Here is a 19,953-nt window from a genome sequence, read left to right on the forward strand (position 1 = left end):
GTCTGATACATATGGAAATTATTTTGTACCCTAAAAATCATAATTTGGGGTTAGATACAAAATTGATTCTATAAATAAATGTCTTTCTAATATAATAAAGTGGAAAAACTTACCAATTTATATTGATGAAAGTTATTTTGAATGCAAACAATTCCTAGATTTTGTCTATAAATAAACAGAACACAATATAGATTATATTTTTAATTAAGGTTATATTTTATTCTCTGATAAAATCCATTCTCCATTTGACATGACAGTTTGACCATAGAATAGCCGAACTGTGCTACGTTGTTCTCTGCTTTGACATAGACAGCGAACAGGGATGTATTTAACACATTTTAAATAAAAAAAAAAAAAAAAAATTTGATTTATTAAATTTAATAAGGTATGAGAAAATTAATATTTAAAAAAATAATAAGTAAATTATTTATTTTAAATATTATTTTTGGGGTATTGTGACGATTGGGGTTTATAGAAAATAATTTATAAGTTATATACTACATAATGTTAGATATAAAAAAGTATTTGATTATTTTAAATAAGTTATACACTAGAGAATTTAATAAAAATTATTTATGTGAGGGCATTTTTAATAAATTAGCATATAATAAGTGTAAAAAGTTGTATTTTAATGTTGTAAATAGATTTAAGTGAGCCATGTGCTAGGCAACCAACTATACAGTAAGTAATTGACAGATAGAAATTAATCATAATAGGAATATAAAGTGGGGTTATAATAATATATTGTTTGAATTGTGTATTTTATTAAATTAGAGTGTTAGTTACTAATTTGAATGTTTATTCTGATCTGAAAAGCCTAAATGTCAACAAAATTATCAATGGAACATTAACGAATTCTCCAGAGTGCAGAGTGTGACCATTGTTTACGGTCGAACATTCTGGAATAATGATTATGTCGGTGGATAGAACAGATATTTTTTTCGAGAACATCGATATCGAAGAAATAGAACAAATTGGAACATGATCTCTTACCAGATGGTTCTGGAATATCCAAAAGGATATAAATACCCGTGATTTGGATTCAAGATGGAAGTTTTTAGTCAGAAGTCAAGCAGTTTATTATGAAAGTTAGTAGATTAGTTAGTGAAGTCAATTGTTCACAGTTTTAGTAAGTCAGTCAAGCAGTTTAATAAGAAATATGAAAGTTAGTTGGAGATAGTCCAATTGTTTAATATAGTGAGTTAAATGAAGATTAAAAATTATGCATATATTTAATGCACATTTATAATTATACACAAATAATTATTGAAGATTATAAAAGTATATTAGAAGAATATTGGATGGACATTGGAAGGAATTAAAATTATATTATGATTGGAGATTAGTATAAATCAACTTATAATAATTGGATATTGGTATATTGAAAAGAAGAATAAATATAAATGGTGTTTGCTGGTTTGGTTGGTGGTGTATAAATGCTGGTGAAGAAAACTATATCTTAAATTGGTAGAAGCTGATAATTGGAAAAAGTAATTTCACAAAAACAAGGATAACCGAAGTACGAAGACATTCAGTGGTGATTAGAATCTATATAGTGGAAAACAGTTCATTTAGGCATTCAGTGAAAGAAAGGTACAAAATTTTGTTAATATAATTTAGTTAATGTCATAACAATTTCAATTTTGAAGATAGTTTGTTTAAATTTTACATTGTCTATAGAATTTAATTAGTTTTATAAGAGTATCAATTTAAAGATAGTTTATTTTAAATTTACATTGGCTAGGTTAGATATATATGTGTGTTCCATAATAGTTATAATAAAGATAATTTAAAAAAGTACTTACAAACTAATTCTTTGAGAACCGCGATAAAAACCCTATATTATTAAAAATACTCATTGCTCATCCTTCAAACAAAAAACACATCATAACATATATATATATATATATATATATATATATATATATATATATATATATATATATACATTGGTTTAGAACGTCTTTCGACGTTGTCCGATACATAAACACCATCTCTTCCTATCTTCGCAGTGGTTTGTTGTTAAATTTCTTTCGCTCATGGACTTGTTTACGCCGTGTTGCCATTCTAATCTGGGTCTTCCTCTTTTCCGTCGACCTATCGGTTGCCATTCTACTACTTTTTTGGGGATTCTTGTTGCTGGCATCCGTTAAACATGCCCATACCACCTTAATTGTTTCTTCTCTACATCTTGAGCTATATTTCCTTCTATTCCCATACGTTGTTTTATTACATCATTTCTGATTCGGTCTCGTCTGGAAATACCTAAAGATCTTCTCATTGCATCCATCTCTACTGCTTCTATTCGCTTTTTGTTCTTTTCACTAATTCTCCATGTTTCAGCGCCATAAAGAAGAGTAGTTTTAATCATGGTCTCATATATATTAAATTTTCTTCCTTTCGTTATCTCTTTACTTCACAGTATACCATTGAGACATCCTAAGACTTTCTTTGCTTGAGTGATTCGTTTTTCTATTTCCCGTGTATCAGTTCCTGTATTGTCAAAGGCAACACCCAAGTAGTCATAGCTCTGACAGCAGGAAATATGTTGTCCGTTTTCGAGGTCTATGTTATCTGACTCGTTTCCAATACAAAGATATTTGGTTTTTGTTGTATTGACATTCATTCCCCAGTCGTTATATTCTTCTATCAGTTTTCTAAGCATGTACTGCATGTCTTCCCTGTCGGTCGCTAGCACTACCTGGTCATCATCAAACTGGAGTGTATATATACATTCATTGCTAAGCTCTATACTCATCCTATGCACCTTTCTTTTCCATCTTTTCAATGCCGCTGCAACATATATCTTGAATAAGGTTGGTGAGATACAGCATCCCTGTCGCAAGCCTTTTGTAACCAGGAATTCTTCCGTTAGATATTTTCCTGTTTTTATCTGTGCCCTTGAGTCTCTATATAGTTCTTGTACAGCATTTATCAATGTGTGGTTGATGTTAGATCTTTTCAACGTTGTCCACAGTTTTGTTAAGAGGATGTTGTCATATGCTTTTTGCAGGTCTACAAAAGTAATATGAGTTTCTAGATTCTTAGCCGATCTTTTTTCTATTATTTGTTTAAGACAAAATACGTTATCGGTGCACGATCTTCCTGCACGGAACCCGCTTTGTTCTTCCTCTTCATTGTGCTTATATTCTTCCTCGATCATATTTCTCAAAATTCGTCCATACAGTCTGCTCAGGGTGCTGGTTACCGATATGCCTCTATAATTATTACAATTCCTTTTGTCCCCCTTTTTGTGTATTGAGGACATGTATGCCGTTCTCCATTGTTCTGGTACTGGGTGTCCATTTAGACACTGATTGATCACATAAGTTAATTTTTCAAATAGTTTATGAGTTCCATTCTTAAGCATTTCAGCATAGATTCCCTCAGGTCCAGCGGATTTACCATTCTTTAGGGTCATTACAGCCTTCCTTACTGTTTCGATGTCTACCCTCGCTTCCTCTCCTTGTATGTGTTGGGGAGTTCGCTAGGTATTCTTGTCTTGTCTCTGTCAGCAAGCTTTCATAGTGATCTTTCCATTGTCTTGGTTTTATGGTGTGTATGTGTGCTTTGTCTTTTCCTGTATTTTTTACTGATTGTATAAAATTCCATACCTCTGTACATTGCTTCCCTCCGATGTATGTATTGATTTTTTGACATTTCTGATCCCATGTTTTATTCTTTTCTTGTTTTATCATTTTTCGTAGTTGTCTATCGGTTTCTTTGTAAGCTTGATGGTGTAAGAGTTCTCCGAGGAATAACATGTGGATCCGATCACTACTTAGTAAGAGCGAAAATTTTGTTCCCACTTAAGATAATACACGGAGACCAAAACCTAGAAGACAAGCAAGACTTGCAGACAGTGGACACTCCGAAGTACAACTTCAATGGTTTTATAAATGATAGTACTAAACAGCTATACCAACGACGACTGGATGAAAAACTACGAGAAATAGAGAGACAAACCTTTTCAGATATTTACGAGAATATTATTGCTATATTACACCAGGCCTCTAAGGAGACACTCGGGACACAGCAAAACAAAATTAGTAACAAAATATGGTGGAACGAAGAAATCGAATATATGGTAAAACAGAAAAAAGAACAGCATCTAAAATGGCTAAATCCACAAAATATTAAAGACCATTAGGTTTCAGAAATATATGAATATTTTAAATCGATATAAAATCAACTATACTTACGGGACTTAAATGTATTCTGCATTAAATTGTGTGTAATCCACAGAAATACATGTTGGTGTTATAAACTCAAAATTACCAAAATGTGACTGGTTGTTGCTGAAATAAGCGATTCACACGTATTCCGTTTTTAGTTATTGTTTTCTATTTAAAATTATTTTTAGTATATTTTTTTAACTGCATTAGAATTAGATGTGCTATACTAATTAAAATGTGATATTTTTTATTTCAGGAAAGAGGGTAAGACCTTATTTAATTGACCTAGAATCAGCCAATGGCACTTACATAAATGATAAAAAAATAGACCCAAAAAAATACTACGAACTTTTCGAAAAAGATGTCATAAAATTCGGCTTTAGTTCAAGAGAATATGTTCTTCTACATGAAAACAGTAAAGATGATGCACTAGATGATGACGTAAAAATGGAAGAGGAAGATCAGGTGGAGGTGAAGGTTAAAAAAGAAGTTAAGACAGAACCTTGAAATATTTATTTGTAAGTACTGGTTAGTATATAATAAATGTTTTTAACATATATTCTTTTTATTGGAACTATCCTATCTTTGATATAAAATTAAATAACTATAAAATTTTGATTCGATTACTTCAGTTTTCTTCAGTTTTATTGGGGATATTGTGTTAAAATTAAAATCCTCACATGCCACAAAATTGGTAAAGCATTTCATAATAAACTAATACCTAAAATACTAACTAAATAAAACATAAAATCCCTCCAGACACTTCATTTCGATCGTCTTCTTATTTTGTTTTTATATTATTGATTGTATGTTGAAGCATTTATCCAAAGGTACAACGTAGTGATAACATAATATCCTCAATGTGGCGTTTATTTGTATCAGCGAGAATACCACCATATGTTTTTCAGCTTAGCCTAGGATATGTTCAAATCGAGGTTGTAATCTTGACTATCCTTTACAATGCAGACATCATAGATTAAAGCTTTGATGAAGATGACTGAGTGAATGGCTAGATGTTGTGAATGGCTAGATGTTTGTAAATGTAAACCCTTTCAGTTCCAGACTAAATTGTACATTTTCGACTTTTCATTCCCATTGGTACAAGCACGTACCTCTATTTATTTTCTACTATAATTAAACTGGCGAGTTTGAAGCGGTTATTTTCCATTGCTACCCGTGTGTCCAGGGGCGGGTCGTGATAGTACTAAATGGTGAGGCACACTACACTTAAGGAATATTATTATTCTTGTGGTTAGTTTCTCTGTAATTCCCGGGAGGTCGATTTTCGTCACGTTATGACGTCAGAACGGCGCCGTATTTATTTTAATGCTTGCAAACGATATTAAATAACAATTTTATTGGCAAAAGAATAGCAACGAAAGCTCGGATACCATTTTACGTGGTAGGCTGATATATATAGAGACAAATTGTTTCCTGGCTTCTGTGACAGGTTCATACTCATTGTTGCGTTCTGCACATACGATGACCTCAATATAACAATTGGGGTCATCAGAGAGGGGAGAGAATATATTATGTTCAATCTAGAACTCGCTGGTTTCCCCCTTTCGCATTGGGTATGTATATTCCTATAGAAAAATAATAAACGAGTAGACTATATAAACTCTATTTGGAAAAAGAAGTGAAATCAAACATAAACATACATAAAAAACACAGTTATAACTAAACAAGAATATCTGGATTCAGGATGTCGATGAATAAGAAGACGGCACACCACATTATTATGGGATCCCTTTTTAACATCGCTCCACTTCTGGTCGGTGTTAAGTAAAAATAGCACTTGTTTTATTTTTATTTCTTTGGATAACTGATTAATTAATAACACTAATTATATTTTAACGATATTGCTTTGAATAAAAACAGTTTACTAAATATTTTTCTAATAACAGTCTGGGCCAAAATTAACCGACCACCTTAAAAATGGGTAATTTTTGATTTCTTATATCTCCTAAACCTGTTGTCCGATTTAAGTGATTTTTTTAATATGTTATAGCCTTATTCCTTGACAATATCTTTATAATAATATTGTTGCTAAACAGGTAAATTTTCATTGTATACCGGGTGTACGAATCAAACTGTTTTTTCTTAAAGTTTGCATCACCCTGTGGAATATTCTAGCATTTGTAGAGTACTGAAATTAAATCGTAACTATAGCCTCATGCTTTCTCAACATTTTGTTTTTTGATTGATTCGCTTATGTTGGATAATACAAAAGTTAGGTTTTTTAAAAATTAGACATTTTTTTTATCAATTTTTATCTTCGCGGAAGAGAAAAAATAATCTTTTTGAAAAAAAGTCATTTGTTACAGTAAAAATCCAATGAATAAAATCTTCGAAGAAAATTCAAATTAACAATATTTTGGAAATCAAAGTCTAATTAAAAAAATTGGGTATCAACAATGGGTGTTGCCGCCTCTAGCCCTTAGGACTTCTTGGAGCCGGTTTGGCAATCCATTCATGATATCCTGGATATCAGATTGGGGGATATTGTGCCACTCCTCTACCGCAGCTGTATTCAGCTCTTCAAAGGATGCAGGGGCTGGTAGTCTGACTCTTACCCGTCTTTTGAGGTTGTCCCAGATATGCTCAATTGGGTTAAGATCGGGACTGTGTGCTGGCCATGGTAGAACTTGAATCTTGACCTCATTAAGGTACTCACGGGTAGATCTTGCTGTATGGTGCATTGTCATGCATTAGTCTGAAGTTATCACCAATGAATGGTGCAAAAGGCATAGCGTGGTCTTGGAGAACTTCTTGCACGTATACTTGGTCATTCACACTGCCTCTACCGAACACAACAAGATCAGTACGCGCTTCGTAAAAAATATCTCCCCAAATCATTATTGACCCTTCTCGGTAAGCCACTGTTTCGGTTATAGCGCATGCAGCAATCCTTTCATTTCGACGCTTATAGACACGTTGGCGTCCATCTGGACCTTTTAGGGCTATTCTGCTCTCATCTGAGAACAGTGTATTTTTCCATTCCGCCATAGCCCAGTTAGCATTTTCTCGCGCAAAATGAAGTCTAGCCCTACAGTGTTGTGGGAGCAGTTGTGGTGCGCGAGCTGGACGAAAAGCCCTCAAGTTTATTTCTGACAGTTTTCTTCTAATCGTTTGTCTACTCACACTAACGTTTCTCACCTCAAGAAGAGACCTACGAGCTTCAGGAGCGGTGCAAAAGCGATTTCTCAATACTTTAGTGACAATGAAGCGGTCATCTCGAACTGAAGTGCATCGTTTTCGGCCTTGACCTGGCCTGCGGTTGTACGATCCTGCCTCCCGATATCGTCTGATGGCATCGTGTACCATAGTTCTAGGTACATGGAGTATACCAGCGATATGACGTTGACTGTAACCAGCATCAACTAAAGCCACTGCCCTAACAGCTTCAGTTGGAACGAGTGGCATTTTTAAAATCACAAACAATAAATAAGCACTAAAATTTCAACTTTCAACTAGAATATTCGCTCACAATGATATAAAATTACCATTTTAACCGTTAATTTTAATTACAAATTTAATTTTAATTACAAATTGTTCAAGAATTGTTATTAACACGGAAACAGATTTGCAACAATGTCGTACAACGGCTATATGTCAAAAATCCTTCGATGACACTAATTTAGGAAACAAACTGTCACAGGTAATATAAACAAAACAATAATAAAGGTTAATTTTGCTGGTGAGTTAAATCGTCTGTATTGATGAAAAACATGGCTAGTTGTTAAACTACCTAACTTTTGTATTATCCAACATAAGCGAATAAATCAAAAAACAAAATGTTGAGAAAACATGAGGCTATAGTTAGGTTTTAATTTCAATATTTTATAAATGCTAGAATATTCCACAGGGTGAAGCAAACTTTAAGAAAAAGCACAGTTTAATTCATACACCCGGTATACAATGAAAATTTACCTGTTTTGCAACCATATTATTATAACGATATTGTCAAGGAATAAGGCTATAACATATTAAAAAAATCACTTAAATCGGACAACAGATTTAGGAGAGATAAGACATCAAAAATTACCCATTTTTAAGGTGGCCGGTTAATTTTGACAGCATGAGAATGAAAGACAGCATTTTTTGAACTCTTTGGTAAACTAAAGAATAAGGAATACCCTCAGTATATAAAAACATTGGTCTTTAATTAGCGTGTACTATCGGTTATCACATACAACTATCAAACATAAACGTTTGTCACCAACAAACTACAGAGACAATACAGCGAAAACACACTGATCTAAGGAAAGACAAATAACAAATATCAAACTATTAGCTATAAAAAAGAAATCGCAGTTATCTACCATATTTAATGGTGATTAACCACAATTTTAATTGAATCTACGTTATATTAGACGTTTCGATTGCCAGTTCGACAATTTGTGTAATTTTTTGTTTTGAGGACTATATTCGAAGTGAAAATTGAAACGTCAAATATAACGTATTTTTAAGTAAAATTGTAGTTAATTTCCGTTAAATATAGTAGATACCATAGAAATTTCACGAGAAAATAATTTCAGAACTATAATAAGAAATAGCTGGTATTCGTAATAAAACAAAAGTAAAAGATGTTTTACCTCAAGTAGCAAAACTTCAATGGACAGTTTCTGGGCATACTCTAACATCGAGTGACAACGGATGTAAAACAATTATGCATTGAAGACTATGAAATTATAAACGACACAGAGGAAGATGCACAAAACTGCATGCTGGACCGAGATGAGTGCAAATAGCCCAGGAAAGAGAACTATGTAGACGTAGATAGTTAAGGCCATTACCTTAGTGTTCGATTTATCGTGGGTAAGTACATGTTTCTAAGCTAATAACTATAAATTATTATTCTAACCTCTAATTATTGACGTTTTATTACGTGATTTGGTTATAAATATACTCAGTGCAGGCACATGAAAACATATTTTGCTGTCACAAATATAGACATATAAGGAATGGAGGACATTTGGAACCTTTTTTTTATATCAGCCTTTCAAGAAGTAACATAAATCTATGTTCGTTTATCAATGTACTTATCTTCAACAATTCTTTATTTAAAAGAGTAGTTGCCGCATTGAAAATATCATTACGGACAGTCATCATCATCATTCTCTTTGCCTTTATCCCTCTGCGGCGTCGGCTTCCCTAATTACATTTCTCCAGAAGTTTCTATCTTGGGTCATATCAATATTAATACCCTTTACCGACATGTCCTGCCTAAGCGTCTCTCATTAAGTCTTTTTTGGTCATTCTCTCCTACTACTTCCAGGAACCCGCAGATGACCAAACCATCTTAACCTATGCTATCTCATCTTCGCAACGATTGGTGCCACCCCTAGACTTCCCCTAATATACTCATTCCTCATTTTATGTTTTTTTTGTCACTCCAGACATTCATCTAAGCATTTTTATTTCCGCTACATGCATTCGTTGTTCCTCTTTTTTTTTTTTAACTGCCCAACGTTCAGTTCCGTACATCACAGCTGGTCTTATGGCTGTTTTATTGAATTTTCCCTTCAGCTTCATTGGAATTTTTTTTGTCACACAACACACCACTCGCTTCCTTCCACTTCATCCATCCAACCCTAATTCTACTGCATTCATCTTCATCTATTTCACCATTACTCTATAACACAGATCCTAGGTACTTAAAATTATTACTTTTCACAATCATTTCGTCATCTAAATATATCGTTATATTTGTACTAACTCCATCTTTAAATGAATATTCCAAATTCTCTGTTTTTGTCCTATTCTCTGTTTTATACCTTTTTCCTCAAGAGCTTGTCTTCACTGTTCCACTTTTTGTTCTAAGTCGCTTTTACTATTTCCGACTAACACTACATCATCAGCATACATTAAGCACCACGGAATATTACCCTGTAGTTTTGCTGTTATTTGATCCAGAACTAATGAGAATAAATAAGGACTAAGCACCGAGCTTTGGTGCAATCTTACTTTCACATGAAATTTAGCAGTCTCTCCTAGACCTGTCCTAACACTAGTTGTTACTTCCTCATACACATCTCTCACAATATTTACATATTTACCGTGGACTCTTTTCTTATTTAGTGTCCACCACATAATCTCCCGAGGAAATCCCGAGGGGGGAGAGATGTTAACAAATGAAATAGGAATAAGGTATATGTATTTATTCCTATTTCATTTGTTAACACCTCTCCCTTCAAAAAACTCCCCGCTAATTATCAAACAGTTACAATAAAAACCGAAGATCACCCATCATCAGCAATACAGGATAGTTTGAACTATGTTTCCCGAATCATTAACTAATAATTCTTGTACCGGCCTGTAAGTAGTATTTTGTTTTTTACTAATCTATTACAATTCAATAGATTATCTCTTACCAATTTGTGGGGTTTTACTTTGTCTGCTTAATCAATTTTATTCATATTAAAAAACACAGACATGTAATATTGGCATAATTACTGTAAATTTTTTATCTTTATCTTTATAAGACAGCACCTTAATATGGGCTTTTTATAATTTCAGCATTTAATTTACTTTGTACCGTTTGACCTGAAGATGCTTTGCAAAGTGTAGAAAGTGAAACCGGTCGTTTTGGTAGTAAAATTAAATTGATTGTCAGTAAGTCTTATTTTATTTCTCTTAACTATTTGAAATGGACTCACACAAGCAACACATTCATGATTCATTTTGGTTTGTTTTAGATCCGCTGCTAAACTTCGAATCAGAAAGTAAATTAGAAAATTCCAAATCGTATTTCTTAAACATTTCTAATAGTTCTCTATAATTACCTTGATTTAACAAATGCTCCGATTCATCGTGCCCCCTAAATGATAATTCCTGACAACTTAAAAAAATTACAATATCAATTAAACGACGTCAAACTGCGTGATTATTTTTTACAATTTCGTTATGTTTAATAGCATTTTCACGTTGGGCATTACCTGATGAAATATAGATATTTTGTTTTCCAAATAAATCTAATTTAATCTGGCTGTATGTATGATCTTTCGAAATATCATGTTTCTGTATATCCCTAAATACGAAGTATTTTCTACGAAGTATCGAATCACCACGAAGTTTGATGTTTGGCCCTATTTGTCGAAAATAAAATGCAAGGCCAACAGAAAAGTTTGTTTTTTATTTCACTCTCAGTAAGCCATGAGTACTTGTACCAATTATCCGAAAATGATCTATTACTTCCCTAACCCCCGCACTAATATTTATAAGCCGGGACATTTTAGGCAAAGGACGTCCCTTGTTTTTAATAACAATTTGTTCTTGGTATGGAATAGATACTACTACTACTAAGGATTTCCACAGTTTTCACTGTCTTCCTTCACTCAACCGTTTTCTCCAATTTTCCCTGTCATTCCAGTCTCCATCTCGCAGGGTTCTTTTCTCCATAGCCTCGTCGACTTCATCTCTGAATGACCTTCGGGGTCTTCCTCTCTTTCTTCTTCCAATCGGGCTCCATTCTGTGATTTTGTTTATCCAGCGTCCTCTGTCCGCTCTTCTGACGTGGCCGTACCAGGATAGTCTCTTCTCTATATAGTCGATTATGTCTGATTGCACTCCCATTCTCCGCTTAATCTCAGCGTTTTCAATTCTGTCTCTTTTTGTAAGTCTACAGCTTCTCCTCAGGAACTCCATTTCTACTGCTCTTATTCTACCTCTATTTCTCTTGTTTATTGTCCAGTTTTCGGACCCATATGTCAGGATACTTCTTGTCAGGGTATTATATATTCTCTTTTTAGTCTTTATCGCAATATTCTTATCCCACAACACTGAGTTTAGTTGTATTATACAGTTTCTTGTTTGTCTCAGTCTGTTGTTTATATCTTCTTCTGTTGTTCCCTGGTTCGATATTATGGTTCCTAAATACTTGAATTTATCTGTTCCATTTATTTGTCTTCCCTCGTCTATCTCTAGGTTTCTCATATCCTTGTTTTCTGTTGTTAGGTATTCGGTTTTCTCTAAGTTTATTTCCATCCCGTTGTTTTTATATTGTTCTTCTAGTTTTCTGAGCATAAAGCTGAGATCTTCTTCATCTTGTGCGATGACTACTTGATCGTCGGCAAAACTTAAGGTGTATAGGTATTCGTCTCTTACTGGTATGCCCATTCCTTCGCACTTTCTCCTCCATGGTTTGAGTGTCTTTTCCAAGAATATTTTAAACAGAGTAGGGGACGTAGCACAGCCTTGTAGAAGACCTTTTGTCGTCTTAAATGGATTGTAGGCTTTATTTCCACATTTAATAGCTACTTTGTTTTCTTTGTATAGTGCTTTAACTGCTTTTATTAGTGTTTGTCGGATTCCGAGATCATTCATTGCTTCCCATAATTTGACTCTAGGTATTGAGTCATATGCTTTCTTTAGATCAACAAAGGCCAGATGGACCGGTCTACCTTTTGCCATTTTCTTCTCTATCAGTTGTTCTAATGTGTACGTATGATCTAGGCATGATTTTCCTACTGTGAACCCTGCTTGGGCTTCTCCAAATTTTCCTATTATTTCAGTTTCTAGTTTTTCCTTAATATTTTTCCCGTAAAGTCTACCTACCGACGATATTATACTAATTCCTCTATAGTTTTCACATTTTTTCCTGTTTCCTTTCTTATGTATGGATGTGATGTATGCTTGTGTCCATTCCGCAGGTATTTCTTCTCCATTTAGTCCTCTTTCGAACATTCTATGTAGCATGCGAAATAACTTTTCCGTTCCGTTTTTAATTAGTTCGTTTGGTATTCCTCCGGGTCCTTTGGCTTTTTTGTTCTTCAGTGTCTTGATTGCTCTCTTAACTTCTGCCAGGCTTATTTCTATCTGGTCGTATGCCCCATTTCCTGCATGTTCTATATTCTCTTCCTGAAATTGGGGACGGTTTTCTGTAAGTAGTTCTACGTAGTATTCTTGCCACTCGTTTTCACTAATTTTGCCGATCTGGGTTTTCTCTGTCTTATTTCGTTGAAGTGCTTTTAATATTCGCCATGATTCTGAATTTCTCGTTCCTCCGATATGTCGTTCTATCTCTGTGCATGCTTGTTCCCATCGTTCGTTCTTTTCATTTGTTACTCTTTTCTTTACCTCTCTGTTTTTCGCTCTATATAGTTCTAAGTCTTTCTGTTTTTTGGTGTTTAGGTATTTTATGTGTAGTTTTTTCTTTTCTTTTATGCATTTCAATGTGTCTTCCCTTAATTTGATATTCTGATGGGTGTTCCTTTGGTCGTCTTCTCCAAGAGCTTCTAAGGCCGCTGAAATCAGGCAGGTTTTTATGTGTTCATGCATTTCATCTAACGTGTCATATCTGAATTCTTCTAGTTTTTGGTCTAGTCTTCTTCTGTATAAATCTTTTATTGATTCTTCCTGCAATATATGTAATTTGAGCCTCTTTTCATTTATTGTCGTTCCCGTTGTAACAATCGATGTATGTTTTTGTTTTGTCCAGATATAGGGGAATTCCATCCATGCCACCATGGAATAGATGAAAACCCATTTTTCAAAACATAATTTACATTTTCAGATTTATGAATACTTACAGTTTCTCTCATTTTTTAGGTTAATTTACCTGAATTTGTTTACACTTTAATTAAAAAAAACTTCAAATATATCAAAAAACCCTTCAACTATTTACGGCAGCGGTAACTTATCACAGTGTTACTTTAGAAAATAGAAATAAATCAATACAACACAAATCGATCGATATACCAGAAAAGCCAATCCATGCACTCACTATCACTTCACTATTTAAGTTCTTAAGTACTTATCCATTCCAAAATAACATTGCATCCCGCGCTCGCAAGGTACGTGAAACTTTGCGGTCAATCCAAATGAAGCATCGGTAGATTTAAATTTGCCGTACTTAGCAATTAAATGCGTATGGAGAGAAATGTATGTATTTTTGCTTGTCGACGAATATTCCGTTGATTTTTACATGTAAATCGTCAAGCTTGAGATCGGCTTGCCGAAACCCCGAAACGTCTTTTTATATGGACGAAAAGTGTCTTACGCAGGGATCACTTAACGCTCAGATTGGTCGAATTTTTTAAAAAATCATGAATAAAATTTAGTCTGTATTATCTCACAGATTTTTTTTATATCACAGAAACAAATGACATCAACTTATTACCTGCGACAATTAATTATCTAAATACTGATTAAATTAAATATTAAAAAAAAATCTATAATATCTATAAATGTGTGGGTCGGCACTGCTGACCCTGACCGGCCGCTACTGGTAAGTAGCGTACAATGTTGAGCATTTTCTTTATATTTTAATAGCACGTTAAAATTGCATATAAGATGTACGTAAATTAAAAGTAAAATTAAGGAATTGTCTTTATTAAATCATCTAATTACATTACAATTACTTACAATCCTTAAATATTAAAATCACATATTTTTGTTATTTACAAAATATATACATGAACATGTTTTAAATTTGATCCCAATTAAAAATACTGAAAAAAGGCACTTAACAAAACTACTCTGCAACAAGCATATAGGTATAAAAAAATTCAATTTTTTTTACATCAAGCAGTTCACTATTTAATTTTTTTAGATAACTGATTTAAAATAATAAATATTTACAATTCATTTAGAAACATGAAGTTGCAGAGTATTTTTAAATCTCATTATTTACTAACCTATCTAATGCTATATTGTTTCTAAAACAATATTACACATTATCTTTGTACATTTGTCATGATATGCTTTTCTTGGCAAAAAAGAAAAATTAATATATAGCTTTGCTACATAAATAAATTATAAAAGATTCAAACAAACATCTAAAATAGTAAAAACTATGATGTATAACCATAAACTTATTTTACATTAAAACAAAATATATAACTATTTAAGATGTGCTTTATGTATTTTACACTCATAAATATTGTATTCCTTCTATAATTAAGTTTTGATAGACTTTCTTTCACATTGCCTTAACAGACAGAAATAAAGAAGAATGTCGAAAGAGGTATTTAAGTTAAAACCCATTGTACAATAACCAGGTCTTGATACCGTATATTAAATTGGCCACCCCTACATTACTAGCCATTTTTACATGTATATTCATTTAGTAGTCGCATTTACTGTTTGCCTATGCCTATGTATTGGTTATTTATTTTTAACTGTTCTTGCGATATGAAACGACCTACTGATTATCATCAATTTGGAATTTGCAGTATTAATGTTGTACAATTACAACTTACTCCAGAAGAAATAGGTCCAAATATTACAAAAAAAAAGAAGATTACACGCAATGAAGACTGGGAGAAGCCCAGAACTTGACATGTTTCCTATCGAAATACCAAAAATTATAGATGAGAAGCACTTTGATGTCTTATGTCTGATATTATGGAAGATCGAAGAATATTAAAAAATGTTGAAATGAAGAAGTGGAATCCATTAAAACAAGAAACACCTTCCTTTTATTAAATTCTAATCAACTTCTTTCATTTTAACTTAACTAAAATAAGATTATAGATGGCTTGAAGTAAATATAATACAACTAAAGATTCCAGATTACTATAGACCGCGCCAGTTAGAACAAATCAGCGTATATTCTTATTTTCGTACCGCTCAAACGGTATTGGTGTTGACACTTATCAGTACCATACTTTATTAAGAACTTCCTAACAACCACTTCTCAATATTCAGAAATTTAAAAGATGCAAGATGTTGATTCTTCCTAGTTGGCGATCACTATATTATTAATTATATTCCTCATTCATTTATCAGAATAGTACTCAGTTCGGATTTATGAGTGGTTTAGGTATGAGAGAAGCCTTGTTCAGTATGAAAGTACTGATACAGATATTCAGAGATATAAATCAAAATGATAAGGCTATATGCTCTTGCTTCTAGTCTTTAAGAAGAGGAAATAGAGAAAATACTTAAGGGAGCCTTAATAGAGACAAAATAATGTATTATTGTGAATGGTGAATAACATTAGATGTGCCGAAGATATCTTGGTACCGGCTAACTGCAGTGAGGACCTTTAAAATCTAATGAACAAAAAAACCTGTCATCAATATGGATTTAAACTCAACGGTAAGAAAACTAAATATATAGTACTTAGCAAACAAATTACATACCGGATGACGGTATAAATATCGGAAATGCTGTACTGGACAGAGTAAAGAAACTCATGTATGTCTGCAGTAATATCAGTGAGAGTAGCATTCAACTGTAGAAATTAAAGGCCGAATAGAACGAGCCCGAACTACATTTGTAAAAATGAGAAACCTAATTTGCAGCCACCATCTTAGTATTGACCTTCTTGTCCGAATGGCACATTGCTATATCTTTCCAGTGTTACTATATGTAGTGGAAGCGTAGACTTTAAGTGAGGCCACGCTTGGAAGCCTTTGAGATGTGGGTATAGAGACTCCTACTAAAGATAAGTTGGTTCGACAGTTATAAATGAGGAAGTCCTTAGAGGGCTATACCAAAGAACACAACTGGTCAATATAATAAAGAGACGCAAGCTGGAATACTTCGGTCATTATGAGATATCCTGAAAAATATGAACTTTTGCATCTCATCATTCAGGAAAAGATCCAAGGTAAACGTGGTCCTGGTAGAAGAAAAACATCATGGCTGAAAAATGCAAGACAAAGGTAGGGAAAATCGACTACATCATTATTCAGAGCTGCTGTCAATAGAAGAAGCAGATATTCAAAATATCTGTTTTATCAGTTTTATGTGTCAAAATTCTATTGATCCTATTACTAAAGTATATGCAGGGGAGTTCCAGTTTCTTTGCATACACTATAATCAGAGCAACTTGTATTCATCTTGCAAATAAATTTATCTATTGATTTATGTGAGTAAATTTATATTAGTTGTGCGAAAATAGGAAAGTTAATCTGTGTATTCTTCTTTTGTCTTATTTAATTTTCATGATGTAACACAAAAAACTGCGCGTGGAACTTGGGGAGTGCCGACAGAAGTGAATACTTCTTATAGCGCGTCATTACTATATGTGGGTTAATGAAATTTTCTCTCTGCGTATTACTGAATTGTTAATATTTTTTTATTATAACACCACACATTTAAGTTCTTAAAACTTTCAAAAATCATAATTTTTTTCTTTAAAAATTTTGCTTAATAATTTTAGTAATTTTTAAAATTTGTTAGATACATATAATATAAAATTTATTTATCATTTACATTTTTATTATTAATATTTCCTTATAATGGATTTAAAAAACAAAAAATTTCTCTTAAGAGGGGAATGCACTCCACTCCTTCAAGTGAAAAGTAAAAAAGTAAATAGACGTGAAGATATCCACGGTTTTAGTGACGTCAATCCAAAGGAGTATGATATGACTGTTATTCTATGTGAAAATAAAATTGTAGTTTTTACTATTAGGTATTCTCCTTACAATTTCATCATCATTTTCTCATCTTTTCAATCTTCCTTGGAGTTCTACAAATATTTGACGTTATAAATTGACGATTGTTAAACGTCATTTTATTTTTATAATAGTATATTACTGTGTACCGCAAGGTTTCGGCACGCGTCTCTGTATTTCACGTCACGCTAAATATTTTTTCGGGCCTGTACAAAAACATCATACCGAGCGATAAGAAGTATTCATTTCAAAAACTGATGAGTACAAATTACATGAGAAATTGTATACTTAAAGCACATTTATAATTAGACAATGACTTAAAACAGCCAAAACTTAAAATTGGATCAGTTAATATTTTAGGTACAAACACATTATATAGTATTATGTACAGTACACTTTATTTATTATAAACTGGTGATGACGTCACAATTATAAAATAAATAGAGATTGTTGATTGATTTCCCCAATGAATTGACAAATTCCCTAATGTAAAGGAAGCGCGCATCATAATATATTAAATGTCAAAAAATTAAAGATAGTAGGCTAGTCATCAAACTAACTGCTGCGATGTGAAATTACCAAATTGTAGATTTACCAATGTCAATTAACAATCTTTTTTCTTTTCATTTACGCCCTCGTCTGAAATCAGCCAAATAACATGAGTTACAGAATAAATCTAATTCATTAAAATTTAAGCGTCATTGCCATTTTATACTAAATAAGTTATAACAATTCCAAGACTGAATTAAAAATTTCAGTGCTAAATACCTATAAACTTTAAACAAACCGTAATTTGAGATTTTTCACATATTGATTACCATATGAGTATTTTACATAATTTGTTATTATTGAAAGCTAATTTTAGTTAAAGATAGCCACGTATCAATTTATTTTGACATTTTGTTGGTATATCGTAAAAGCAAGAAAACGTTGATGAAATTTGTAACCAGAGTCGATGTTCATTGCAAGATATCTTTAAAACAAAAAAATAATTAGTCATATTTTAGAAAAAGACGTTCAAAAATTCAGATGGAACATAATAGTTATTCTCGTATTAACACCAGGTACGGACGAAGTAATGGTAAGGAACTAGGGGATACTGCTGTTAAAAAAACACGGAAACTGTTCGTGGTTTCGACAATATCAAAGTAGTGAACAAAGTAGAAAAAGAAATATATCTAAAAAGCATGTAGGTACTTGTAAGATCTCTAAGTGGGCTCCTACATCAAGGCGATATCCAATACGCAACATGAAACACGCAACATCCAATAAATGTCGCCAGGTAATATCTATTTCTTGAGCGCATTTAAAACTACTAGGATTTCTGGAACTTCCGTTCACTGAAGCAACGGAGATAAAGCTCGTCCAACCAATATCACATGAGACATTGTGCATATCTTCCCGCAATGTATGTTGTTCGATTCTTGAGATATTTCTTCGAAAATGGTACATTTTCTTTGTAAAATACAAGCAGCCTTCACAATTTTCTTTACAGTTTTTTCCTCACAAAAATTGACCTTTTGTAATATTTTTATTATTGTCACTATTTTGTCTTAAATCACCTACATCAATTGTCGTAAACCCGCTATCTGCTAATCAAAATGACGAGTCGACAATCTGGAAGCAGTGGTTGATTATAGTGATCGTTTCGATGATGTAAATAGTAAAATTGCAGAACTTCCTAAAGGTCATGAAACGGACAAACCAGATAACCTAAGAACCCATTCTCCCAATTTATCAATTTCGTCACGTTATGTGACAAAGGAATTTACGGAACCATATGCTACAATATTCCTTAAATTTCTCAGGATGGAGGTAAACCATTGTAGATTGTTCTTGTGAAACAGTTGCTGCACTGTACAATATGTTAAATTGAAGTGCCGGCGTAAGTTTCTCTTTTTTTCTGACGTATTGTGTTGACGATATGTTCTCTTTATGAAATATGAGAACATTATCTCATGTTGCGTTGAAAGGAGGTACGCTATTACGAAATATGCAACATTTATCGTGTGTTAGATGTTTATGTTGCGTGTTGGATATCACCTTGGTGTACGAGCCGCCTAAGGATTGAGATACTCAAAAATCTTAAGCAACCACAAGCTTTAAATAAAGGTACTTTTAACGAAAGCTTTATTTAAAAATTCTTTATAAAAGGTATATATTTTTTTTTCAATAAAACTTTTGTGATTTATGGTATACAGGCAACTACAGGAATTTTATTTTCCTTGTGGATACTTTTAACGGTTATAAACATAGTCAATGGTCACTCAAGAAAATATGCAAAGGATCTATAAAAAGCAAATATTTTTAAATATTGAATTCATAAATAATATCGGTACTGATCTACCGATATCTATCTTTTCATTGATTATTAGAAGTATTTTGGTAGTGTAAAAAAAGCGGAGACTAAGAGAAATGATAAATTT

At 32.8% G+C, this 19,953-nt stretch overlaps 1 protein-coding gene across 2 annotated transcripts in view; it reads left to right on the forward strand.

The window, feature by feature from the left end:
- The window catches only part of LOC140443703 (uncharacterized), a 60,641-nt gene that overhangs the window by 19,499 nt on the left and 21,189 nt on the right, over window positions 1-19,953 (forward strand). Inside the window, exon 4 of one of the 2 annotated variants that reach the window (XM_072535086.1) lies at window positions 4,432-4,693. In XM_072535086.1, coding sequence (XP_072391187.1) covers window positions 4,432-4,682 — 251 coding nt within the window. In that variant the 3' untranslated portion in view covers window positions 4,683-4,693. Of the gene's footprint in view, window positions 1-4,431; window positions 4,733-19,953 lie in introns of those variants that run through there. The other variant, XM_072535085.1, reaches the window with a different exon arrangement.

The sequence above is a fragment of the Diabrotica undecimpunctata genome, chromosome 6, assembly GCF_040954645.1.
Source record: "Diabrotica undecimpunctata isolate CICGRU chromosome 6, icDiaUnde3, whole genome shotgun sequence".
NCBI classification, from domain to species: Eukaryota; Metazoa; Arthropoda; class Insecta; order Coleoptera; family Chrysomelidae; genus Diabrotica; species Diabrotica undecimpunctata.